Below are 27728 nucleotides of genomic sequence, written 5' to 3'. Positions count from 1 at the left end.
TTTGGGGATGTCATTTTCAGTCACAGAACTTTATTTTTAAACTAATTGGAAGTAACCAGAGATTAAAGTTCAAAAACAAAAACAAAACAAAAAGAGAACCTAAACAGCCATAGTTGTCCATATGCTGCTTTTCTAGTGGCCAAAGAGGATTTCTACTAAATGTCAGTCAAAGGATGTCTCTGGACTAGAAGACAAGTTTAAGGGCCTTGTTGTTTGTGTTGTTGTGATGTGGTTGTTGGCTTTCTTGGAGGAACAAATCTGTGACTTTCCCATTTAATGGGCCTCTAGTCTTAACTATCAAAATATCCCTTTTCCTACAGGAAAAGATTAGTAATAAATATTACAGTATATTATTTAATATTCATTACTGTCATCCCAGAAAATCTTATTAAATATAAAAGTGAACTACTTATTGGAATAGTGCCTGTCAGTGGTGACTCAATAATGACTCATTGAATGATAGATACCTTTAACTTCATCTCTACTTGTTATTCTCCTGTTTCAGAAAATTATTACTTTGATTAAACTCCACTGGTTACTAGTTTGGTGACTAACTCAGACAGGACTAGCAGGAAAGCTAACTCATAAAACTTATGACATACGCACTCAGGTATCCTAAAGCCTTATATGGGCCAAGATAAGTTACCTAGTTACCTATACAAACTCTATCCCATGGCCTAGCTCTGAAAAATCTGGAAAATCAGGGGAAAAAAAGAGTTTAGTACCACATAACACATCGCATGCCACTCCTTTTGCATCTATTCGTAGCCAGCACTTGGGAAAGACTTTATTTTTTAGCTTTTTTTCACTTTTCCTTGATCTTCTACTTTCTTAATGGCTGCTTGGATAGCCTCCTGGTCACCAAGGAACCGGTGAGGCCCAACAGCACGCAGGTTTTCATCCAGTTCCAGAAGAATGGGGACTCCAGTAGGAAGAGTAATGTTGATAATGTCTTCATCTGAGATTCCTGTTGATCCGAAGAGAAAGAGACAAGGTGTTAAAGACAACTCAGGAGGAAGTTCTATTTAATTATTTAACTGCACATTCATTTAATACCGTTGAACTCTTTGCCTGAAAACATGCCAGGTACTGTGAGGGATTCCAGCCATAATTCCTGGAAGCCAAGAACCTTCCAGAAATCTCAAAAAAAAAAAAAAAAAAAAGGCAAGCTTAGAGAGTCACACCAAGTGCTAAATCTTAGGACAGAATTCCTTTCTTTTGGGGCAACCTGTTCCTCACTGTTTTCTATCTAAATTGGGAGGGAATAACAATTATTTTCTCCATGCCCACATTTATATATTTCCTTTTCCACAGGAATCATTTAATCTTGAAAAATCAGATAGTGAGCCAGGAGCATTTTCTGTGTTTTTCCTTTTATATGTTTTCCCCAGGCTGGTACTAAAATTAGGACTTTAATCTCTAAATCTAGTTTATTTTATTAGAATATAATTTATTTTCCAACACTGAGTAAGTTTGGAATACCCTGGGCTAGATCCAGTCAAGCAGAATGCTTTCCTAGATGCTTAGGGAGCAGAATCAACGAGAATCAGGAAAAGGATTTACAGTAAACAGCCCTTATTTACAGGTCTTGTAAATGGTCCTCATTCTCCTATTATCCCTTAACATCCCCAGAGAGGAAGGTATACATAATGGTCCAATCATCTTTAATCCTTTTTAAAATACAACTGATTACAGGTAATTCAACTTTGACCAGAAGAGCTGTAGTTGTAGTAGTAGCAGTGGTAGTAATACAATTTTCATTATTAGAACTACTTTTAACAAAAGACAGCTAATATGTCCTGAGTACATACTTCATGCCAGGTACTCTTCTAAGCATTTTATATGTATTAACTCATTTAATCATCTTTGCAATCCTATGAGGATGTGAGCTATTATTTCTCCATGTTACAAGTTCTGACAGACAGGTTAAGTAAACAACTCAAGAACACACAGATAATAAATGGCAGAGCCTAGATTCAAACTCAAGGAGTCTGTACCTACTGCATAATGTAACACCTCTCAAGTGTCTCTGAGTTCAAAATGGGCAAGGAGAAGGCAAAGAGATGGAGTTAGCAAGTTCAAAGGCAACTGAAAGTATTCAAATTATCTACTTTAAAAACATATCTTTATTAATTATATAGACTTCTAAATTCTAACCATATGCTTCTGTTCTTTAACAGAAAAGACCTAGGTGAAGCAAGTTCTGAGGAGAGCCAGGGTTTGTCTTTACTTGATGGGGGGCACAATAAGTTGTTACCAGTTAGTTATCGATGCACTTTGTCCTTCTAATTAGCCACTGGTCCTAACTTTGAGCTCCAGTCAAGAGTCACAGAATCATGGCAATGGATCCTTACCACTGGGGTGGTTCTTTATTACAATTTCATGTCTAGGTGCAGAGGAGCTACTTAGTAACTCTTATACACAAACTTACATACTCAAATAGCTACGAAACAATGGAAAGCATCCTAACTTGGAAGATGGTGTCTCTTCCAAGTGTGCTGCCCCATGGCCTCTCCCATCCATCCCACCTCAGTATGCTAACTATCTAACTGTAGTGAAGTAACCTCTCTGGACCTCCAATCTCCCTGCCAAGTTAAAAAAAAGAAACACACCCTTCCTTTTCCAGTATTATAAAAGATGCAGGATAGGAAGGGTGATTTAAAAGAGAACATACATGAAAAAGCATAGCACAGTCAGTCTTTCTTCTTTCCCTACTAGGAATTCCCTTCTAGGTAAAAGATTTAAAGGGAAAGCTGCGAAGACACTACTTTGCCCCACCGAGCCCCCACCCCTACACTGAGACCTTACACAAGATTATCATCACCAGCTACAGCTGGCAAGAGGAGGTCAATTCAGACCAGGCATCCAGCTGTTTAGAAGGGAGACGACTGTCCTAGATTCTGGGAGCCCTCTGGCTCCATCAGGTCAGAAATGTCAGCTGACTCTGCAGTAGCTGCCACATGGATCCCTCAGGAAGAGCAGGAGGGGAATTAAATGGCACGTTGGTTTGAGCTAAGTGGCCGCTGAGGCTTTAGAATCCAACAATTCTCACTCCCAACTCCAGGGGACACTCTGGAGGTCCCCAAGCCTAACCGGCCTTTTATATGCTAACACTCTGGCCAAGGACATATATAATCTTGGCCAGGATTTTGCATACAATGATCTATGTCTTCATTTATAAAATGAGAGAAGATAGTCCCTTCTAGCACTGAAGTTCTTCTATTTAATTCTTAATGGTTAAGAAAAAGTAGAGGCACAAGAAACATGGAAACACTGAGTACTGTTTACAGTCATCTATTGTGAAAGGATTATGTTTGATCTGTTTCCAGTCTGTAAGCACATTGCTCATTGAATTGGGGAGAAAGATGGATTTTATAGATTTCTCCAATTAATCTAAATTTTCACTATAAAAATTGATTTCTTAAGACATAACTAGTAAAAATGACCATGTTTGCCTAAAGTTTATCAAAAGTAAAAACTATGAGTGTACCTATCTATCAGCATCTTAGATTCATCACTCATAGACCTGTGACTTTAAAGTGTCATCAACTATTAAGGACCTAGGACTTTAATTTAAAATGACTAAAGATTCTACTTCCATTCAACATTGTATTGGAGGTTCTAGCCAGGGCAACTAGGCAAGAAAACAAAATAAAAGGCATCCAGATTGGAAAGGAAGTAAAACTATCTCTAATTATAGATGACGTGATCCCACCAACAAACTATTAGAACTAATAAATGAGTTTAGCAAGGCCGCAGGATACAAGATCAATACAGAAAATTCAGTTGTATTTTTTATACAGCAGCAATGAGCAACATGAAAGTGAAATTAAGTAAACAATTCCATTTACAATAAGATCAAAAAGAATAAAATACTAAGAATAAATTTAACCAGAGAACCACAAAACTTATATACTCTGAACACTATAAAACACATTCAAATTAAAGAAGACCTAAATATATGGAAAGATATCCTATGTTTATGGATTGGAAGAATTAATATTATTAAAATGATAATATTCCCTAAATTAACATCAATGCAATACAATTCCTATCAAAAATCTCAGCTGACATTTTTGCAGAAATTGACAAGCTTGTATTAAAAATCATATGGAAATCCAAGGCACTCAGAACAGCCAAAACAATCTTGAAAGTTTCTGATTTCAATCTTACTACAAAGCTACAGTAATAAAGATAGTGTGGTACTTGCATGTGGTATGTGGTATTCACATAAGGATAGACCTAGATTAATGGGATAGAATTGACAGTCCAAAATAAACTCTCACATTTTTGATCAATTGATTTCCAACAAGTGTGCCAAGCTAATTAAATGTAGAAGTAACAGTCATTTCAACAAACAGTTCTGGGATAACTGCATATCCACATGCAAAAGAATTAAGAATTAATCTGGACCCCTACACTTCGTATCTTATATAAAAATTAACTCAAAATGGATCAAAGACTTAGATGTAAGAGCTAAAACTATAAAAGTCCTATAGGAAAACATAGGAATAAGTCTTTATGGCCTTGAATTCAACAGTGGTTTCTTAAATATGACACCAAAAACATAAGCCATAAAAGAGAAAATAAACTGGGCATATAAAAATTTAAAATGTTGTGTTTCAAAGAACACCACTGAGAACATGAAAACACAACCCAGAGATTGGGAGAAAATTTTTGCAAATTATATATCTGATAAGGAACTTTTATCTAGAATATATAACTATTGTACTTCAATAATGAAAAGATAAATGACCAAATTAAAAAGTAGGCAAGAGATCTGAACAGACATTTCTCCAAATAAGATATAGAAATGCACACAAAAATATGCCCAACATCATTAGCTATTAGGAAAATGCAAATCAAAACACAATGAGATGCCACTTTGTACCCACTAGAATGGCTACAATCAAAAAGTCAGATTATAAACAAATGTTAGTGAGGATGTGAAGAAACTGGAATCATGAACCTAGACTAAATTAACTAAATCCTAGTAAAAATGGACCTAGACTTAAATTCTGGTCATGTTATTTTCACCACCACCTCAGAAGGAGAGAAAAGAATATTTATACATATGCTCTGCTCTTGTTCAGGCTGGGTATGAATTGGGCATCTTCTGATACACTCAGGGTTCCCAGGACTGGTAAGGGGAATTAACAGGTTTGTGTGATCGCCTCAAAATACCTAACACACTGGGATCATGATGGGCCTGGCTTAAGGGTCGCTGTCTGTGACTTTAGAAACAAGTTCTAGGTCTTCACCAAGGGCTAGGCTAGGAACACACAAGGGACTCATTTGTGTGACCATGGCTTCAGATCTAACCAGATCCAACAAGTCCTCTCTTTAACAGCACCAATCTCAAACTCTTATCTAACTTTTGTGTGGGACCAAATTGAAGAGTCAACCTAAACAAAGGCCACCAGAACTGTAATATTTCAACTACAAAGGAAGGAGAGTTTAACAAAAATAGAAATGTTTCCAATAAATAAAGTCAACAACATTCCACTTTAAAGACTACTTAAGCCATTCACACAGCAGACTAATTACTTACAAATATTTAAAATACTTAGACTGGTTAATAATCAGTCAATGTGACTTCAGTGACTGAAATTTTAAAATAGCATATTAGGAAAAACCACAGTGAAGGTATTACTCATTACCCAATTTTGGCATAAGCTGCATTCATCAACCTAAGAAAATTAAGCAAGCAAAACTCCTAAGGCTAGAATAATGCATCTGAACTGGGTTAAACAAAACAGAATTAGTGCTATATTATGTAATATCCCATTAAAAAGTCGTTCACTGGGACATCATATCAAAGTAAAATGATACACAGTTCCCGGACTCTGCAAATACCCAAATCCACGCATGCAAGTTCAAGTTGGCCCTCTGGAAACCACATGCACAAAAAATTGGCCCAATCAACTCATTCCACTATGAGGACACACTTCATTCATTCCCCATTCATTCCCTACTTCCCTTCCCACTCTAGGAAGTCACATTCAAACCTCACTGACAGAGTATTTGTGATAAGAGTTCTGGATTGTTCTATGACCAATAAGAACTGAAACAAGAGGTTCTGAATTTCATAGATGATCTACCTATTTTTAATTTTAATTCTTTAAGGTTTGAATGTTATACATGTACAACTTAAAGACAGGCTAGGGCAATCTGAATATTATAACATGATGATAGAATAACAGCCTCTAATTTACAATAAGGTAGAGAGAAGAATCCATTCTACATTTAATTTTATAGTTAAAATAGCCTATATTGTTTAAAAATAAAGGTTTCTATAACTCAATTATACTTATAAAAAAGAAAGCATAAGCACACAACCAGGCAACTATTTGCCTCACATGAGAGAGGCCTAAATTGGTTGCTTCTGAAAATATCACACTAAAATGCCAAAGGTGACTAACTCGTCAGTCCCCGTTCCCATAGCTAGTCCCAGCTGACCTTTCCTTCCCGATTCTCTAATTTCATCTCATCATTTCTTTGCCTGGTTATACATGCAGCTGCACGCAATTCTTTGGGGATCAAGTCTGTCTTGCATGAGTGTCTTGCGTGCCACTCTTTTTTCCAAACTCGGAACTGCTTAGTTCTATGCTTGAACCCAGACTAAACAATACACTTCCTCTGGCAAGATGCAGACTTCATCCGATGCTTTAGTTTGGTACCTGGCTTTTTCTTCAATGCAGGCCAGCAGGAAACAAACAGGAAGTGACTATGTCAACCACAGAGAAAGAAACACACGCCTGTCTGGAATGCTACAGAACAGGATGCTTTTAGATACTAGGCCTATGTTAGAAGTTTTCAGAGTGGTGCTTTTGTGAGAGGTGTGTCTGAACCAGTCAGGAGTGGGCCCTGATTTAACTAACCTGGATTTACTAGCACAGTATAGGTAATTATTTTTGCTTCTAAAAAAATCATCAAAGCAGTCCCTTAAGTAGGAATTTTCTTACTATATAATATTCTATATGTCTTGTCTTCTTTCTTCTGAAAGTACTAAGAACTACTAGCAGCTTAAAAATAAAGCAACCTCAAAATCCTATACAGTTTATAAGCAGAGATGTTATATAAACAAGTCATTTAACAGGGTAGAGGCCAACTTTATCAGTCAAGAAGCCTGTCCTAGGCTTTGACATATGGTTCCTATGTTTGCAATTCTTATACAAGAGTGTCCCTAACTCTGAATCAGTAACACTTGCCTTTCACTGTACCATTCACCTGCATTGACTCCAGGAGGTCCTTGCTGACCTACTCCCAGAGCAGGTGGTTGTAAGAAGGAAGAAAAGCAAATGGAAGCCCAAGTTAAAGCTACAGAATTTGGCAGCAAATAAGCAGAGGTAGTTCTGGGATGGAAGAGCCTTTATTAGAAGAGCTCACAATCTGTAACATTACCAAGACTCTCAGACAAAATTTCATGGTCCAGCAGTTTATACACAACTTCTCATGAAGAGGGACTCTTTTTAAAAAAAGTCCTTCCCTATAGTGGCCATGGTTTAGTGCTAAATAAGGTCAGCACCAGATAGCTCAGATAGCTCCTGAAGCCTTGAGAACACACAATAAATGCCCTCCAGGTTAGTTTTCAAAGGCACAAGCAAGTGTATGTAGCAACCTTCACTTAATTTTGCTAACTGACAATCAAACAAATCTAGTCTATTATTTTGTGGAACAAAAGGTTAAGGGTCCCAATTAAGCCAGTGGTGATTTCACTGGACAAAAAAGGTTTTTTCTGAGGTATAATTTACATACAGCAAAATTCACCCTTTTCAGTGTGCAGTTCTATGAGTTTTAATAACTGCATATGGTAGTATAATAACCACCAATCAAGATATAAAATAGTCCTATCACCATCCAAATTCCCTCATGCTCCTTTGCAACCTGCCCTTTCCCCACTGATCTGTGTTAAGTTCTGATAGTTTTGCTTTTTCCCTAATGGCATATAAATGGAATCACACAATACATAGCTTTCTGAGCCTGGTCTCTTTCACTCAGCATAATGCAGTTTGGAGTCATCCATGATAGTGGGTGTATCAGTCGTTTGTCCCTTTTTACTAAAGCAGTTTCTTTAAGCAAAACAGCTTAGTGATCAATGATTGATCAAATGAAATAAAAAATATGATCTGTATACACTAAACAGCAGAGTAAAACACAGCATTGAACTATAGCTTTCCAGTGAGCTCAGAGCCATGTTCTAGTTCCTACATAAAACAAGATATGTATATAAAATGTCTAGAACTGTGCTTGCCACATAGTATGTGCTCAAAAAGGCCACCTTGCATAGTTGTGCCAGGGAGTGCCATTCACAGACCACAATGTTATAACAGCAGTAATAATTTAAGACCCAATTCATTGCATTAAATTATCTTCTTAGAGTTTACCTGCTAAGGATGCTTTTGACTCCACTTCTTAAAACACTGTATTCCAAATAAAGAATAGATCAAGGGAAGGACTACTTTTCAGAAAAAAAATTAAAGGCCAGGTGATAACTGTGTGTGGAGATTTTGAACTGGGTTTTGGGTAGACTTCACGATTCCCATTAATTATCATGACCATGGCCAAGTCATATGAAGTCTCCTTTGGGGTTCAGTTTCCTTTAACAGCGCCTGTCTTCTTTCCCGCAAACGGAGGAAGTATCAGTCAGGGTTTGACAGCCTATAAGGTAATGTCATAATACCAAATACTTGAGAAACAATGTAACATCTTAAGACTCGATACTCTCCATGGTTGAGGTATAAGGATGATACCTCTAAGAGTCGACCTGAGAGAAGATGAGTAATACTAGTATACTCTCAGTAGAAAGCTCTTAAGGCACTTTGTGATTTCAGGGTAGAATGATATTCTAATTAGGTATTTAACTGGGGTCATTATTCTTCCCATCCCAAAGTTACAGTTTTTAAAGTAAGACAGTATTTTTGTAACAGGACAGTATAGTGTCATTGATTCTATCACTTGCCACACTCCACCCTGGCAGTAGGTAAAACACTTGAAGTTTGTCAAGCAGTTAAGGACAAAATAGGGAAAAATCATCCCAGTTCCTTGAAACAGACCATTTTATAGAGGAGAATTTTATATAAACATTTCTAGAAAGCATGACTAGAAATCAGATGAATACAACCACAAGCATTTTTGCTTTTATAATCAATGTAAAGAAATTTAGCAACTTTTGTGTTTATAGGAAATATGGAACACTGGTTACATCCATTTCTGGAATTAATTCTTTATATTAATAGTAAGGTAACCACATAATTTATCATCCAACCTGGGGCACTTTTGAAAATAAAAGGAGATACTATTAATAACTGCACTGGGACCACAGGTAATAACCAGAAAATGGGTGTGTGGTCATATAACTTTATAGTAAACATAAATTGGTAATTAAGGTGGTAAATTTTATGATATATGTTTTTTACCAAAATAAAAACATACATGCAAATGGCAAGTAGTCCTTCCCACAAGAAGAAAATCTTTATCTTCCCCCTAAAGTAAGGGAGATTCACTTAATTTTTGGAATCTTAAAAAGTTAGCATTAAATTCAATGAAATGTTTTCAGTTAGACTGGGAATTTTTCAGGTACCACATGGAGCCCCGTAACTTTAGCTGTTGAAAATTAGACATGCAAGACAACAGGACTAACACAGGTGTTCCTATTCTGGTGAGTGTATACATCTATACTAAATTTTAAAAGGGCTAAAATCTCACTAACAGAAATGATGTGGAAAAATACTATACACTATTTCTTCTGATCTTGAGGAAATCACTTATGCTTAATTCTCACAGCTGTGCTATAGAATACTTGGACCTTATTTTTCAAAATGCATTGTAAGAGGAACTTTATTAATGCAGATTGGCATTTAAAGCAGCAGTCCCCAAACTTTTTGGCACCAGGGACCGGTTTCATGGAAGACAATTTTTCCATGAAAAGTTAGGGTTGGGGGGGCGGTGGAGCTCTGCAGCCCGGTCCATGGCCTGGAGATTGGGGATCACAGAAAAGGACCCCAAGACAAGAGACAACTGATTTATGAAGTGATCCTAAAATCCAATCCGGCCTATTTCATGCACATGACATAATTTCTTCCATGTTAGGCGTGGGAGTTAAGTCACGGGTGGGAATCACAGCAACATCTAAGAACTACATGAATCTTAACAGCAGTACCACCAGGGGGTACTATAGGCCAGAAAGGAACAAGGTTGTTCTACCCAGGAGGGGTGAGCCAGCATTACAAACTACCCTTGTTATTTTCCTGTCGACAGGTCTCAATCTTCACATCCACTCCATTTGGTTCCTGGGCTATGGGCTTAAGCCTAACTGCATGTTCTGGCTTTTCTGTCAATTTTTTTCCCCTGAATGTCTGCCATCCTCCCTGGTTACCAACACTACATTTCCATTTTCTATTTAACTTATACACACCTCCCTCCTCCTGCAGACATCATCCTCCAGCCCTGTGCCTTTGTCCATGTTCACATACTTGCTACTCCAGTCTCTTCCTACAATTTGCCTCTTCCCACCAACTCCACTGTTTTAAATCAACTATCCCCTAAACAAAAACATTCTCTATAAAGTCTCTTTATAGTGATAGGGATAGGAGTTACAGTGTAAGGCTACTTTAATTTCATTAATCTCTGAAAGGTCATTTAGTTTCACACATCCAGCTTAAAAAAAGACCTTCAGATAATGGGCTGGAAGCAGCCTGAGGACTAACACCTGCTCATTTCTTGGGCAGCCCTCTAAGTTCACTTCTGTCCCAGTGGTCAAAGCTACGGCTTCACTTTTCTCCTTATTCTATATTTCACATTTGTGCATTTCTGTTTTATCACATCTATATATTTGCCCTAAACTATTGCTTTCTAGGCCAAACAATGACAAATAGTTTAACCTTTCAATTCCATTTATTAAATTTTTTGTGGCTTTCACGAGATATAATTCGCATACAATTCACCCATTTAAAGTGTACAATTCAATGACTTTTAGTATATTCATAGAGCTGTGCAACCATCACCCCAAGAAGAAACCTTGTACCCATTAACAATCACTCTCAATCTCTCCCCATCCACAGCATTAGGCAACAACTGCTCTATTTTCTGTCTCTCTTGATTTCCCTATTCTGGACATTTCACATAAATGGAATCCTACAATATGTGATCCATTGTGACTGGCTTTTTTCACGTAACATAATGATTTCAAGGTGCATCCATGTTGTAGCATGTATCAGTACTTCATTCCTGTTTATTGCCAAATAATATTCTATCATATGGGTATATCACATTTAATTTATCCATTCATTAGTTGATGTACACTTGGGTTGCTTCTACCTTTTGGCTATTACAAATAATGCTATGAAGGTTTGTGTACAAATTTTTGTGTGGGCATGCTTTCATTTCTCTTCTATTTTTATGGGTTGAATCGTGTCCCGCTCAAAAAGATAAGTTGAAGTCCCAACCTTCATACCTCAGAATGTGACCTTATTTTGAAATTATCTTTACCAGAGATAATCGAGTAAAAATGAGGTCACTGGGGTGGGCCCCAATTCACTATCATTGGTAGCCTTATAAAAAGGGGAAATTTGGACTAGAAACATACACACAAGGAGAATGCCATGTGAAGATGGAGGACTGGAATGATGCTTCTATAAATCAAGGAACACCAATGATTGCCAGTAAACACCAGAAGCTAGAAGAAGGAAGAATTCTCTCCTAGAGCCATCCCAGAGAGCATAACCTTTGACACCTTAATTTAAGACTTCCATCCCCCAGAAAATAAATTTTTGTACTTTCTTACAGTGGCATTAAAAAACAAATCCAGGTATATACCTAGGAATGGGATTGCTGGATCATATGATTACTCTGTTTTTAACCCTTTAGAGTAACTGCCAGGTTGTTTAAAAAAACATATATACCATTTGATTAAATTGTTTTTCAATAAATTAATGATGGTTTCAAAAGCTCTCTCAAATGTAAAAAAGTAAGCTTTTCTATGTCCAAACTTGTTCTCTACAAGTAATTCTCTCTCTGCCCTCACTATGGTGACAGTCTTCCTTACTACCATTTCTTAAACTTTCCTCCTATTTCCCTCAAAAAGAACATTAACAAATAGTTCTAGAACGCACTGTGTTTGGGGCTGCAGGATAATCTCAAGGACACTGAAACTAGAAGGCAGGTGAAGAGTAAATGGTTCTAAATAATGGGAAACTTTTTCTAAAGGAAGGACTTCCTAGCTAAGGGGTGGGGTGGAGAAGATCTTGAAGGAGATGGTGGCATTTTCTTTAGGGAAGAGAGCCTGGCCACAGCAAGACCTAAGTTCTATCTCTGGAAAAAGGAGTTGGCATGATCAAATACAATGCATTTTCTCACAGAGACTCTGAAATTCTGAATTTCAGTTTCTTGTTGTCCTAATAGGAGCCTCATTACTTCTTCAAACAATAAAATATTATAGTCCATTAATGAAGTTATATATCATTTAATCAAATATCTGATTATCCTGAACAAGAATAAAACCTTTTATGCAGCTGAGTAAATAAGATATATATACACACACACCCCACATGAACAGATCAAGCGCCACGTCTAGCCAATAAAGTTTTTAATAGATAATAAAGTCTGTAGATTTTAGATCTCTGCACAATTAATGGATGTCAGCTATACCAGTAACAGTTTGGCTCTTGGCCATGTTACAAAAATTAGGGAAAAATAATCACATGCTAAAGATCACTTCATTTTGTTACCAATAACCTATTTCACATATAAGGTCAACCTTTTCATTTTTCACAGCCTCTTATAGAAAAATAAAGCAGAATGAAATGGAATGATGGAGAAATGCCTTCTATTTAGTAAGCCACCTGTTGACAGTGATCAAAGGCAGGAAAACACCAGACAGAGCAGATCACTCAAAAAGCACAACTATCTGGGATTTGTGAAGGATCAGAGGAGAGCAAGAAATCCCCAGAAGGTGTCACAGTGCAAACTGAGACCCTAAATTGGTGAATTTGAGTCCTCAAAAGAGTTCATTTAGTTCATTTTACTTAAGAAGCATGTAACAATACAGTACATTTTAGGATACATTTAGAACACAATAACAAGCAATTAAAATAAAATTAAGGCTACTGATGATCTCCAAAATTTTAGAGTCAAGATAAATAAATAAACCAACTATCCTTTTATTTTCCTTCCCCCTAACTTTCTTCCAATCAATGACTAAGCCTGGTCTGGAAAGAGAGGATGGGAACAAGAGAATTGCTCAGGAAACCTAGGTCTGGAAACATAGTAATCATTATTCAAAGCTGGGAGAAAGTGGGCAAAACTGAAGTCTAAATAATTTACTTAAGCTGAAAAACTCAAATTTACTTTCAACACCATTTCTACAATTCCTTCCCTTCCTAGCCTCCTTTCATTGTCCAACAAAAGCCATAGAATCCCTTAGTTCAGTGCTTCTCAAAGTGTGGAACTCCAAGCAGCAGTATCAGCATCAACTGCAAACTTCCAAGAAAAGCAAATTCTAAGGCTGTACCCCAGACCCACTGATTCAGAAGCTGTGAGGGTGGGCCCAGAAATCTGTGTTATACCAAGTTCTCTAATGCTCGCTAAAGTCTGAAAACCACTGCTCCCGATAATATGAATGGAAAAGGCACAGGAGTTTTCAGTTATAGAACCAAGATAATTCTTAAGTCCGAAGTGACAAAGGGGAATGGAGAAGGGAAGTCTATTATGTAAACAGTGATTAAATTAATTTCCAGATTAAGGACCAACTATAACACTTAGCAACCTCCAATAAGCAGTGCATAAAGCTGGTACCTTCCAGATGTTTCAGGAGCGCCCTACTGCTATTTCCATGAGCAGATATCAGAACGGTTTTGCCACTTAATACTTCAGGAGCAATCTTTTCATTCCAATAGGGAAGGAGTCTCTCCAGAACATCCTTTAAGCTTTCAGATCGTGGCAGCTGATCCAAGGGTACATCGCACACTTTATACCTCCGGTCATTGTGGATTTCATGGTAGTAAGGATGAGATTCCTCAATGGGAGGTGGGGTCACATTGTAGCTTCTTCTCCAGAGCCTCACTTGTTCTTCACCGTGATTCAAAGCCATTTCCTCCCTGTTAAGACCAATCAAGGCTCCATAGTGACGTTCATTTAAACGCCAGGAGCTTTCCACAGGAACCCATTCCTGCCCCAGCTCTTCCAGGATCAGCCAGGCTGTGTGGATGGACCGATTAAGGACAGATGTGAATACACGATCAAACTCAAAGTTCAGTGCTTTGAGTTGCTTCCCACAGTTCCGGGCTTCCTCCAGTCCATCACTGCTAAGTTTCTGATCCACCCAGCTACAAAAACGATTCTCCTTATTCCAAGCACCCTCTCCATGTCTTAACATAATAAGTTTGTACTTGGACATGCTGATGTCTGAGCTTCTTTGGTGTTTTCAAATGGGCTAGTGTTCAAGGACAGTAAAACATCTAGAGAAGAAACAAAAAGTTTAAGTTACATTATTCATTCAACTGACTACCTGGAAATGGAAGCACAATGTTACAACAGCCAGTTTCTAACATAAACTAAAATCCCTTTGAACAGTTTTGACGTCAGACATCCAGTAACTCACACACTATGGCACATACAAGCATATTCTATAGATAATTAATTACAGGGAATGTAGTTGACTTAAATTTTCTGATGGCTGGATAGTATGGCAATTGTCTGATACAAAATAACAGAACACTTCATTCTAATGGCATGCTGTGTTTCCACCAGATAAAAAGGCAGTTCAGGCTTACAGTCAAGAGGATTTAATAGATTGAGTTATAGATGTCTAAAAGAATGACTAGTACCTGGGAACTCCCAGCTCTTAGCAGCTGACTCTGGCTTTGCTTTTCCTCTGGTGGAAAAAGAAACATTGTCTCACGTTCTTGTTACTGACTTGCTAAACAAGTTAACTCAATGGAACTCCACATATATCTGGTATGTATCACTGATTTGTAGCAACTAGCTCTTCAGTGCCACAGGCTACAACACAAACAAGAAAATTCTAAGGTATGCAAGACACAAGGTGGTTCGACATTCAAACAGCATTAAAATTGATTTAAAGTGGCATTAACACTAAATGTGGTATTCACCTAAATAATCTCTCACCTGCCTCAAGATATAGCTTTTATCAGGAATAAATCCGGGTGAAAAACAAGCTATCAAATGTGAGCAGCTGCGAGATGCTGCCGGTAGAAACAGGTTATCAGGAGCAAGGCTGTGGGAGTGAGAGGAACCACACTGATAGGGAGACCCGCCTCCTCCTGCCCAGACCTTCGGACATCCTGCACACACCAGCCACACACGTTAACACAATCTAGTAAGGTGGGACAGGCACTCCTCCAGCGATTCTGAACTCCTTCCGTTTAAACTAATGGCCGAAAATCTGCTGGGCCCACTGTGCCCCAGGGGATCTGCAGACCTTATTGCTCAGCCTGCCTTCACTCTCTTGTGGTGGACATGTCCATGAATGCTGCTCAGTCTCCACGTCCATAGGTCTCCACCTTCACCCCAGAGTTTTCCACACTGGGGAGTCAAGATTATATGAGTACTGGGGCCTGGTCTTCTGCCACTCTTGGCAACTTCCATTAACTGGAGATTTTCTGTCCCACTTGAAATCTCAAAAGCTCCTTGTAATAATAAATATTCAGCAATTAGTTAAATGGGAAAAGTCAGTTGATAGTACCTTCTGTGTGATTCACCCACAGTTATATAACAATCTGTGACAAAGTTAACTGGAATCTACATCTGGTTTCTACCTTTCTGTAGTGATTCCTAGAGAGTCTAAAAGGAAAGAAGTCTTTAAAATAAGGCTTTTTATTTCAGTGGAAGCCAAACAGAGGATCTAAGGGAGGAAATCAGATTGAGGTGATTTACAAGTAGTCATGCATAGTTTAAGGAAGGGGCTATGTTCTGAGAAATGTGTCCTTAGGCAATTTTCTTGTTGTATGAACACAGAAGGTACTTACACAAATCTAGATGGTATGTATACTATTTTTATATTTTTTATATGGAAAATCAAGTGTCCCAGCGCCATTACTGAATGTCAATCATTTCCCCTAATTGATCTACATTTCCAATGTCAAGTACCATGTATCAGATTTCTACATATGCTCCATCATAATTTCATGGGACCAATGACATGAGATCCATCATTGACTGAAACATCATTATGGGGCACATGACTATAGTTGAAAGGCTACAGAAGTTAGGATTACGATTCCCCTTTTTTGTCAAGCATCAGGTTTGAAGCTTCAGTGCATATGGAGCAGGGAAGCACCAGGGAACTCTGGAAGTGCCTGAGTTCAGGGATCAGGTGAAGGCATCTCACAGAGCTGAGAATTCCCAGGGCGGGAGCACGATGTCTCTACTCTCAGCCTAGGAGGTGCATCTGGGTGGCAGAAGAACAGAGAAGGGGACAAAAGATATCTGGGAAGTATTTTGCCAGGTGATTACCTATGTCCAGGGGCAGAATAATCATGAGGCTAATGAAATGAAGCTCAAGCTCCAGGGCCCCTCACCTGGGAGAATTCCCATGGATGGAAGGGGGTGTGTGTGTGTCTGTGTGTGTCTGTGTGTGTGTGTTTAATTTGCAAAAGAAAGATATTTTTGTATTGTTTCTTTATAAAGTCCCATTCTGCCAAGTAGTAGGAGCTTTGGGCCCATCAAAAACACTCTTTGTAACCATTTATTGTTTTGTTTCTTTTGGAGGAGGGGATGGAGGAAAAAAGAGCAAGCTATCAATTATTCCCCTACCTCAACCCTTAGTTTATCTTGTCAAGCAAGAAGCCTCCATAAGCCAATGAAGCCATTTGCCCTTCAAACGAAGAAAGGTATAGTAAACAAATTTTGGAAGCAGAAATACTTCTCTATCATCTTTTGATTATGAACCATATCAAGGGAACCAAAGAAAAAAAAATAGCAATAAAAACAGGAACACTCAGGCACTCACCACCAAGCTTTATATTATCATTCTGCTATATTTGCTTACGTCGTTTAAAAAAATAAAACAATTCTGTTTTCTTTTTACTCAAAATATATATAATGGAGCACAGGAATAGTACTACAGCCACAAAAACTATGCAAATACACACACTTCCCTCATTCTGATGTACAGGAATACATTCACTTGGATGAATATAGGATAAAGTACCAAACTAGTATGTCTATCTCATGTAAACAAAAACTCACTTTGCTCTTTCCTCCCCGGTACTATCAACTGACTTTTCCCATTTACCTAATTGCTAAATATTTACAAAGGAGCAGTTGAGGTTTAAAGTTTGCAAACTTTAAAATTTCAATCAGCATCTACTGGAGCTGGTTTACCAAGTGTTTACCAACAAACATACAACACTGTAGCCAGTTTGGTTTAAAGTTTAAAGCATGGTCTGCAAATTCAAATGCCTCCACTGCCAGACAGATGGGTGAAGAAGAGTGCAGCTGGACTATGGGGAGTAGGGAGTGATGAGAACAGTGGTGAACTGCAGGGAACATACATGCTTCTCTGATGGAGGCAACTCCAGTGTAAACAGACAAAGCTTTCCTATAATCTCATTTTGCTGAACCAAGAGCACCATTCTTAGAACTTTTCCAGAAAACAGAAGATGTGACTGCTGACACTGAAAACTGGGGAGAATGCAAGACCTAGAGGCAGACTGTAGAGAATCTATGGATTCTGTGAGTAGATAAATGTCTTAAAAAAAAAAAAAAAAAAAAAAAAAAAAAAAAAAAAACAACAACTAAAACAATCATTTCAGCTCCTAAAAATCGATATATAAAATAAAAAGAGTACCTACTATTTAGTTCTGGCCCATTGCCCTGTGATACTGAGGAACTGGGGTTTCTAGATCTTTCAATTTTCAAGGAAAAAAAACTAGAAATACACATTTTTATGTGATATCTGATTTAAATATTAACTAATACAAATACATTTGTCAAATATGAGCTAAACAAAACAAATCTGCAGGCTAGATTGTGTCTGATAGCTTATGACCAGATGAATGATGAGGCCTCCAGGCCCTAGGAGACGATCAGAACCCAGGCCTCCAGGCCTCTTATCCCCGCTTTCCTCTGTTATTGTCCAACACCCCCTTTCAAAGGACAGACCGTGTACTCCCCATAATGCTCTGGGATTCCTTCTTCCTGACCCAACCTTACAGCCCCCTGCTTCACCAAACCCTTCTCTGTTACCCTGCAGAGTTCCCAGCTCTGTAAACAAATTCCCACTCAGCTTTCAGGTTCAATGAGCAGAAAATGAACTGAAAACTACCTCTTCCCAAGTGACACCACTTCTCTCTCTAGTGGGGAGTGCTCAAGCCTGATACCCTAGGGTGAGGGTTAGGTGATGGGCAGGGTCCTGCACCCTCTCAATGGTACTTCTGGACCAAATGATCCCTCCTCTACCATCTTGGGGTGCAGAGGGAGCTTTGATCCTGAGAGTCTTGCTGTATTCAGCTGTAGCTCTCTTGCCCTCCTCATTTATTAGCAGCAAACTTTTTGAATATTGAGCATTTTATTTAAAAGCCCCACTTCTTCCTGTTGATATTAAGATAAAGTTCAAAATCCTTAAGGTGACATGCAAAGCTTTGGTTTTTTTTCATATCCTTGAGCATGACAGGTTCTTTCTTGCCCCAATGGTTTTGCGCATACTGAATCCCACATAGGACACTCACCCACCACCTCCTCCCCTCCACTACCACTTCAGTCCCACCCTGCTTCAGGTAACCACTAGTCATCCTTCGGATCAGCTATGTCCAATCAAACTATAATGCAAGCGACAAATGTCATTCTAAATTTTTTAAAAGCCACGTTAAACAATAAAATGAAATAGGGGGAATTAACTTTAATAACATTTTATTTAATCCTATCGTCCAAAATATTATCATCCCAACATATGATCCATATAAAAATTACTAATGAGGTATTTTACATTCTTTTTTTTTTTCATAGTAAGTCTTTGGAATCTGGTATTTTATACTGAGAGCACATCTCAATGTAGACTAGTCACATTTCTAGTGCTGCATAGCCACATGCGACCAGTGGCTACCACACTGGGTAGGGCAGCTGTAGAACTCAGCTTAAATGTTATTTCCCACAGGCCAGTGGTTCCCAAACTTTAACGTGCATCAAAAATCACGTCAAACAGATTAATGCAATTAAAGTAGATTGCTAGGCCTTCCTCCAGAGCTTGATTTAGTAAGTCTGGGGTAGGCCTGAAAATCTGCACTTCTAGCAAGTTTCCAGGTGATGCTGACACTGCTTGTCTGAGGACCATGCTTTGAGAACCTCTGCTCTCAGCAGACTTCTCTGCCCTTTGTCCTTACCCACTGGGAAGGAGGTCAGGCTTGCCTGTTACACACTCCTGTAGCATCCTGCTTTACCACATCTGGTGCCCTTGTGCCAGATTACTTGTTCAGTGTCTATGAGCCCTGTTAGACTGGAAGCTGCACAGAGGCAGGTCTTACTGCAATCTCTCTAGAACCTCGCATGCCACTTGACACATTCAAGTCATTTAGCAGATGTGCTGACTGAATCAAAGTCAGCCAAAATAATTAGATTGTGCTAATGAGCCTAAGGCATGACAGTTTTAGGGGTAATTGCCTAAGTAAAAACAGTCAGTTGGCAGGGCCAAGACGTTAGGAAGCATTAACTCAAGAATCCCTGTGTATTTAACAGCAAGCAGGAGCCAAGAATAATTATCCACTATAGTTCTGTACCCTGTACTTTTGTTCTGTAAGTTTCATATGTTCATGGATGGCCATTATCTCCACAGAGAAAACATAGATTCCGACTGACTTGTTCAAAAACATATGGCCACTACATGGCAAACTGGGTCTGAGACCCGGGTCTTCTGCCTCCAATCCCTGTGCTCTTTCTTCTTCACAACTGGAGATCTTAGAGTCATGGTTTGAGGATCTGGGCTCCCTTGGCTTCACAGGAGCACCTCCAGTCCCAACTTGTCCTTTTAAACACAGGCAGCCATTTCATAAAACACAAGCAAACAGGTGAGCATAAAAGAGGGTTCAGCTCATTACTGCTCTTGGGAAAAACCTCAGGGCAATAGTCAGGCAATAGTCATCCCAACTTATAAGAGGTACCTTACTAAGAATGTATACTCTCTACCCCAAATTAGAAACTATTCTTTTTAAAACCTCAAACTTTGGTGTTTTCTTTTGTTTTTGGTAAAACCCACCACCCTGCAGTTGGTTCTTAAGGTTCCTCATTTATCCCACAGCAAAAGATACTGGCACTTGCATTAAGTGCTAGTTTTAATCAATAATTTACCTTAGATCAAAAAGGGGACATATAGGTCATTGAATTATCATTCTATTGGGTTTGTTCCTTTTTAAAGTATGATCTGGCTTAAAGAAAAAGTTTACTAAGCAAACATCTTTTGCACAACTCTGTATCTCATCCCCCTCCCCTTCCTCTTCACTGTTTTTCTTTCCTTCTAGCGGTTCCTTTTTTTGGCCCGACACCTACTTTGTGCCTTTTCCACTCTACTAAAATAGTCTCTCAAAAGACTGCAGATTAGCTACTTTTAACTAAGTGGAAACCATCTTATCTCAGGACTCACTCTGCTTTGACCCCCTAAAACTGACTACTTCTATCAAGGAAAAAAAATCCACTAAGATTTGCTGCTGCTTTTCTTCTAGCTCTTCCACTGTTACATCTTGGTCTTGGGTCTCTGTACTTTCTTAACCACCTGTAACTGTATTATGATGATGATGGTATTAGTCACAGCAGCTGACATTCATCGTGTGCTCACTGTGTACTTGGCACCAATTAGATCCTCAACCACCATTCCATGAAGCAGGTACTGTGATTACCCCTATTTTCCAGATGCAGAAACAAGAGGAGAGGTTAATTGCCCAAGGTAACACAGGTTATAACTGGCAGAACTGGGATTCAATCTCAGACAGGCTGGACCCCAAGGCCTATACCTGTGCCCTAAACCATTCTGTTACACTGCCAACTGAAACCCAAGGCTCTGTCCTCAATCTTTGGAAACCCTTTTCTCACTACCTTAGTTACATTAAAATGGATGACTCATAAATTGAAAGCCTGGCCTAAACACTCGGTAGTCTCCCCAGCCTGATCAATGAATTCATTCTTCAAACATGTGTTGCAAACACCATTTGGGCATGGCCCAGTGCTGGGCCTGTGAGGAATATGGACTCCAGCACGGATTATGTGTTCAAAAAACCGTTGGGGAAAGGTGACATGTACATGTGTTTGTGTCATTAAAGCTCAAAGTAATTTACACCATGAGAAAGCACTTCATTCATAAAAGGGAGGTGGGAAGGGAGAGATTATTTCTGAGTAGGGCTTCATGGACATGGCACTATTTAAACTGGATTTGGAAAGATATTTAAGATACATATTTACAGAAAAAGGAAAAGGAATTCTAGCCTAAAAGCACAGTCGGTGGAGGCCAAAGACCAGGTGCTTATAGAGAACCCATTCAAACTGGCTGGGGTATACGAGGGCTCTCCACAAAGTAACCAGCATTGTTAATATTAATATAATAAATGTCTCTATTTGGCTGGATACTTTCTGGACAGCTCCTGTAGGTAGGGTGACCATGTATCCTGATTTGTCTGATTTGCAAAAAAAAAAAAAAAAAGAAATATTGTTCCCATAAATGCCATCATAAAATTGAAGTTATGTTTCAAGATTAGCATTCTTTTCACAAGGCAGGGACAGAGAGGGTAGACAGGAAAATGATGCACATGCATCATTATTATAGAACAGTATTGTTGTAGGCCGGTTTCCCCACTATAATTATTATTAGGGCACCTTTCACACTTAAGTGTCCCATTTGGAAAATAATATGGTCACCCTAAGTATAGGGTATAACAGGAAGTAGGAGGAGACTAGCTTAGAAAGATAAGACTGAATAGTGCTCAAGAAGGGCCTTGTGCCAAACAATGTAGGTTCTTCTATAAATATTAAGACATCATTAAATGTTTAATAACATGCATTTTAGGAGGATCAGGTAGCATTTACATATACAGAGACAGATATGGGAAAAACCCGGGGTATAAATACTGGCTGTGAGGTTTCTGTAATAATTCTGGTAACATATAATGAAGACCTGACTAGGATAAGGCTGCTGAAATGGGATGAAGGAGAGAAATGTGAAAGACACTATACCTTAGCTCACATGTTAGCAACTTTTTCTGTAAAAGGCCAAACAGTAAATTTTTTTAGGCTTTGTGAGCTTTGTGGTCTCACAAAGGCTAAGATATGTATAATTATGCACAGTTGTTTAATTCTGCCATTGTAGATGAAAGCAGCCACAGATAATATATAAATGAATAAATGTGGCTCTGTTCCAATAAAATTTTATGTATGGACACTGAAGTTAGAATTTCATATAATTTCCATGCACATGAAATATAATTATTTGATTTATTTCAACCATTTAAAATATAAAAACCATTCATAGTTTGTGGGCTGTTCAAAAACAGGTAGTAGGCCAGAAGGCCTTAGTATGCCAGTCGTTGGTCTCACTGGATCCCATACTCAGATCTACTGATCACATTAACATTTTAACCTTTAAGCATACTGTCATAGGTAATTACAATAAAATCACCAGATTTCATTCTTGGCCAGAACTGCAAGTACCTTGAATAACAGAATCCCACTCACAATTGTTTTTATCCCTCACAGAAGACAATACTGAGCACATGTAAGTCAGTCTGAGTAACTGATTTTTGTTTAATTAAATTATTTAGGAATGGATTCAAGATAGAACTACAGGGAAAAAGTGATTCATCCTATTACTCTCCTTCAAAAATATGATCTGTCATTTTAACACACTTTACCCCAATTAGACATCTTCATAAATTATGTCACAGTGCCTCACACTCCTGGTAAATATACACTTGCTCAGGAGTAGGGGGTATGCAATTGCCTTGGCAATAAACAAATAGGTGAGTCACAGAACACACTTTGCAGGTAACTTATAACCTTCAAAGACCTTTCACTATATGGGTATTGAAATTCCATCTAACTTATCTATAAAGCAAAAAATATTCTTTCAATACATGCCACCATAAGACTGAAGTTATGATTCTAGATTAGCATTCTTTTGGCAAAGCAAGAACAGAGAGAGGAGACAGGGAAACAATGCCCATGCATGGCACTGCATTAACTGAGGTTACTCCTCTATTATTTCTGGAATCTCGAATCTCTAAGTAGTTTCAACAAATGCAGCATGGTCATCTTGCTGCTGCTTCCTGCTTCTGCTCTTCATTAGACTGTATAATTTCACATACGAAATTGGGTGAAATATAATTTTACATGATATTTCCCCCACAATTGAGGGTCCCCTGTTATAACTCCCCCCATAACTGAGGCTTTTCTTGTCTTCCAAACTAACACTCCTGGGACTTTGCTTCCTTCTTTACATGTTTGAAAATTAATAATGTCTAAGACTCTAGTATCATAACTCATTAACAGGTCAGGGCAAAGTTCTAAAAATGTAATTTTCCTTCCATTTCCAAAAATTGAGCAAAAAATTTGATCAACAATATAATGTTGAAGTAATATAAAATACAGGACACAGAACCAAGAGTCACCTTGACCCAAAGCTTATATTTAAATATTAAATATCCAATTGCTACTCTGGACCACTCAGATGTTTTCCTTGGTCCAAATCCTCACCGCATAACTTTGAGCAACTTTTAACCCCCAGTGCATTAGGGGGTTCTAACTTTATAGAAGATGGGCTGACTATGTTCGAGGACAGAGAGAAAGAAAGGTTAACTATGTCTCTGACAAATTAATAAGGAACAGTTCTCAAGAGAAATGAAATCTGGGGCTCAGTTCCTCACAGCTTTTCACATCTTAACAAAATGTGCCTTCCCCTAAAATCAAGTTCAATATTAAAAGTTCAAACATGGCTGTACCTAAAAGTACCTAGTATTCCATAGTTTATTACTTCTCCTAAAGCTTTGTCGTAACTTTACCATTTGTATTTGCAGTCATAAGAACATCTTTTTACCAGGAGCAAATTCTACCACTCCCAGGTGTTTTCCAGACACTATAATCCTTTCATTCACCAAACTTACACCTATTAACAACCCCTACTGATCACTTGTTACAAGAGTAACACACAATAGCAGGTAGACCCCTAATCGCAGAGAAAAGCTATAGCTGTGTAATGAAATGTGTATTTTCTTGGGTCATGTTGCTTGTTCTAGCCTGCATGGCATCACCACTGTGCACAACACCCACTCATGACACCTCCTTCCTATCTCTGGTCATTTTCTTCCTCGGGATAATAGATTTTGTCAACACAAACTGTTTCCACCAAATCCTAAAGGTTTGAAGCAAAAAAACCCTGGATATGAACCCAGCTCTGCTATTTATTGACAGTGTGGTCTTGAATAAGTTATTTAAATTGTTGGGACCTCAGGTTCAATATCCATAAAGATGAGTATAATGTAACTACTGTCCTCAAGGGGCTATTAGGAAAATTAAATGAGATTATAGTGAGGCACTCTACCAAAAAGTGAGAATTAGAATGGAACAGATTTTGACGAACTCATGAAGAATGGTACAGATCTCAGGCTCGTCAAAGCAATCCTACCTTGCCAATGGTATGGACAGAAGCAAAAGCTGGAAATAAAGTAAAAAGAGGGAAGAGTTAGAAATGAAAAGCTTAAATTAGTGTAGGAAGGAGGAATACAATCAAATTGTAATCAAATACTGTGGCGTGGGAGAGGGTGATGGTGAGGTACAGTCCTAGAAGCATACCAAATACTAAGTAATATTCTGCAATCCATATGCTTTAGTGATATGGTTAATATTTAATTTCTATTTTATAAAGTACACTTTTCCTATATTTGTGGCCAAGTTTCAGTGAAAGAGTTTTGTTATTAATACTTTTTGTCCTATTTTGTCCTGTCACCCATATAAACGTCCCCTCACACCAGATTCATCTCAAGGATGTTTGAAGAAACTGTTCAGTTCAAACATGTGTGTGTCCTCTGTTCTCCAGGCACCAGACACACAAAGATGAAGGCCTAAGTAAATTAAGATGTATCAATCATTACTGAAAATAAAAGGTGCCTCTTAATCTCAAACAACCATAGAAGGCAAAAGTAGAAAGACTAAAAGATCTACCCAAAATTAACAGGGGTTGCCTCTGAGTGATGGGATTAAGGATGACATCTGCTGTCACATTATACTTCTGTGCTGTACAAATTTTCTACAATAGTTTGTGATTTGGTTTAAATATGAACACAAAAGAACTTAGTCTTGAAGCTGGAAACTTTTACTTGCTAACAGATTGGTACAGAATTTACTGCAATGAGATTCTGCTTATGCACCTGTGATGAAAATTGTCTAATCCTTTTTATTTTAAAACAGACTTTTACAGGCATAGACCTCAGCAATAATCTAATGCAACATCTGCTTTTAAAAATAAAGAGCCAGAATTGAAATGATTCGTTTAAGATCACACAAATAGTAACAGTTTCAGGACTAAAACCAAGGTGTCTTGACTTCTAACTGAGAGCTCCTTCCACTATGCCATTTGTTTGAACTATGCTTCTCTTAAGTTCACCGCCATCTGGGGAGCATCTATGGTTTATGAGATGCTAGACGAATACAATGATGGATAAAACCTAGTCCCTGGACTCAGGGGAGACAAGTTGACACAAGTTCTGCTTTCATGGCATAAAATCTTAGTAGCTACTGGTGGTGAAACAACATTTGATTGTTTTTTCCCCTCTGAAGGAATCTGCACTCAGTCAGTTAATATTGTAGTTCCACTCAAAAGCTATAAATCCTCCATAATTTGGAAGTGAGGCAGTAGGGGATGGGAGTCATAATAAGTTAACTAACAACCAATTATCCTTCAAAGCTTAACTGCAAACCTAACTTCAAGAATGCATTTTTATTGACCTTCTCTAGTGTAATACCAGGCCTTGACCCTTAGAAAAGACGGAAATACACTTATCTTTGTATTTTTAGTGGTTCTAAAAACCCGTGATTTGGCCCCAGATTTCAGTGGTACATGAAACCACTGCATATGTTCACCTCCTTCTCCTTTCATGGCATTCAAGTTTTTCCCTCTTCTTACACAAAATGATAAGGCCAGTCTACCATCGCCCTAAATACATCAGCATAGCCCTGCTTCTTTCCAGGAACCTCACTACTTACTCTTCAGGCTCTGCCACACCGTGCCTCAGACGTCCAGGAGAGAGTTCATCATTCCCTTCAACTTCTATTTATTCTTGCCTCAAGACACCACTACAAAGGCGGCTTTCTCCTTTCAGTTGAGCGAACTGTGACTGCCTAAGAGACTCACGCTGAGAAAGGGACAGCGAAGGGAGACCCGGGGGACACGGGGAGTCCCAGCTTGAGGGGTGGAGTGGGCACCAGACTCCCATCAAAGACTAAACTGGGGTAAGTAAAGGCCTTCCCTACACCCCAAAATAAAACACCACATCACTCAAAAATGGAAACATTCACAACAGTAATATTCTAAAACAAGACCACTCACCTGCAAAGATGCCGGCAGTGGCGGCAGCGGCGGCAGCAGCAGTGGCGGCTCCTCGGGGACGCCTAGCAGCCAGCACCTCCTACAACTCATCGCTGTTGCCGGCATCTACGCTCTTTTCTATCCCCGGAGCCATAAGGGGCAGGTCCCGAGGCTCTGCCTATTGGAAGATAGAGCCGTCAGTCCCTCATGGCCGTCCCCTACTCCCGGCACAGGCAGCGGTCTCTTCCGTTTCCCATAGCCCTAGAGTAAAAAAGGGAGGCTCTGATTGGCTTGCTGCGGGCACGAACACACACCTGGACCAATAAGGGGCCGGGTACGACGCCGTTGGGCGGGCTCGGGACTAGGGAAGTAGAGCGTCGCTGGGGCAATAGAAAAACCTCCGGCTTAGGGAGTTCCTCAGTTCTTGAGGTTCTAGAAAGCGTTTGGCGTCACAAGGGGAAACTCCTGCCGGTGAAGAGCGCTGTCGGCGCGGAATCTTGGAAGAAATGAGGTGATGTTTCTTTTATTCATGGGCAATTTAGGGATTGAAACCTAGGGAGGAAGCCAGACAATCCTCATAGAAGAAAGTTCTTTTGCACAGATACTCGTGGTTTTAAGTCTTGAATCGTAATTAAAACAAAAGACATTAAACTGCCCGATTTATAGGCAGTAGCTCATCCTTACTTTCTTTCTGTTAGTACTTTTGTAGAGATTTCCCCTTAGGAAGTTTCTCAACAGTATTTTAAATGGGGAAGAAAAGTGATGAATGGAGTGCGCTAAAAACTTTAGCACAGAGGAAGGGAGGATGGAGTTGTAGGAAAATTACAAATTTGGAAGCAACAAGTACAGAACAAGAGAAACCTTTGAAAAAACCCGAAACCTCGCAGAAGGCGCTATAAGTTTCTAAGCAGCCTTGAGCAACCACACTAGGTTTTGAAGCATATATGTCAGAACTTTTGAGTGGGCAAGAAAGATAAGGAATGGCATATTTCCTGAACACGTGAGAAATTCCCTTCTTGATTTCTAGAAGCTGCCTTACCTAGAGTTTAGTGTCATCCTTTGAGTTTTTCCTGTTTCATCCTCCTAACAAGTCCAGTAGGTTTGTGACCACAAGCAGGTTGTCATCATAATTATAAATACATGTGGAAAGATAATCTTTTCACATTTTCAACTCTATGACACGTTATATTGAACTCATTAAGACCTGATTGTT

At 38.8% G+C, this 27728-nt stretch overlaps 1 protein-coding gene across 3 annotated transcripts; it reads right to left on the bottom strand.

Moving 5' to 3' along the window:
- Window positions 1–26730, bottom strand: BPGM (bisphosphoglycerate mutase). Of its 3 annotated transcripts, none has more exons than XM_069461846.1 (3): window positions 26537–26730; window positions 13795–14456; window positions 1–967 (listed from the first exon to the last, which is right to left on the bottom strand). In XM_069461846.1, the coding sequence occupies exons 2-3, from the start codon at window positions 14393–14395 to the stop codon at window positions 795–797; spliced, it is 774 nt and encodes a 257-aa protein (XP_069317947.1). In that variant the 5' UTR covers window positions 14396–14456; window positions 26537–26730; the 3' UTR covers window positions 1–794. The 3 variants fall into 3 exon arrangements, with proteins under 3 accessions (XP_069317947.1, XP_069317948.1, XP_069317949.1); XM_069461847.1 differs by lacking the exon at window positions 26537–26730 and adding an exon at window positions 26218–26340; XM_069461848.1 differs by lacking the exon at window positions 26537–26730 and adding an exon at window positions 17274–17607.
- Window positions 26731–27728: the final 998 nt, after the last annotated feature.

This window comes from Eulemur rufifrons, chromosome 29 (assembly GCF_041146395.1).
Source record: "Eulemur rufifrons isolate Redbay chromosome 29, OSU_ERuf_1, whole genome shotgun sequence".
Lineage (NCBI taxonomy): Eukaryota > Metazoa > Chordata > Mammalia > Primates > Lemuridae > Eulemur > Eulemur rufifrons.
Note: the sequence above shows the minus strand (reverse complement) of the source record. Positions and strands in the feature narration are given on the sequence as shown.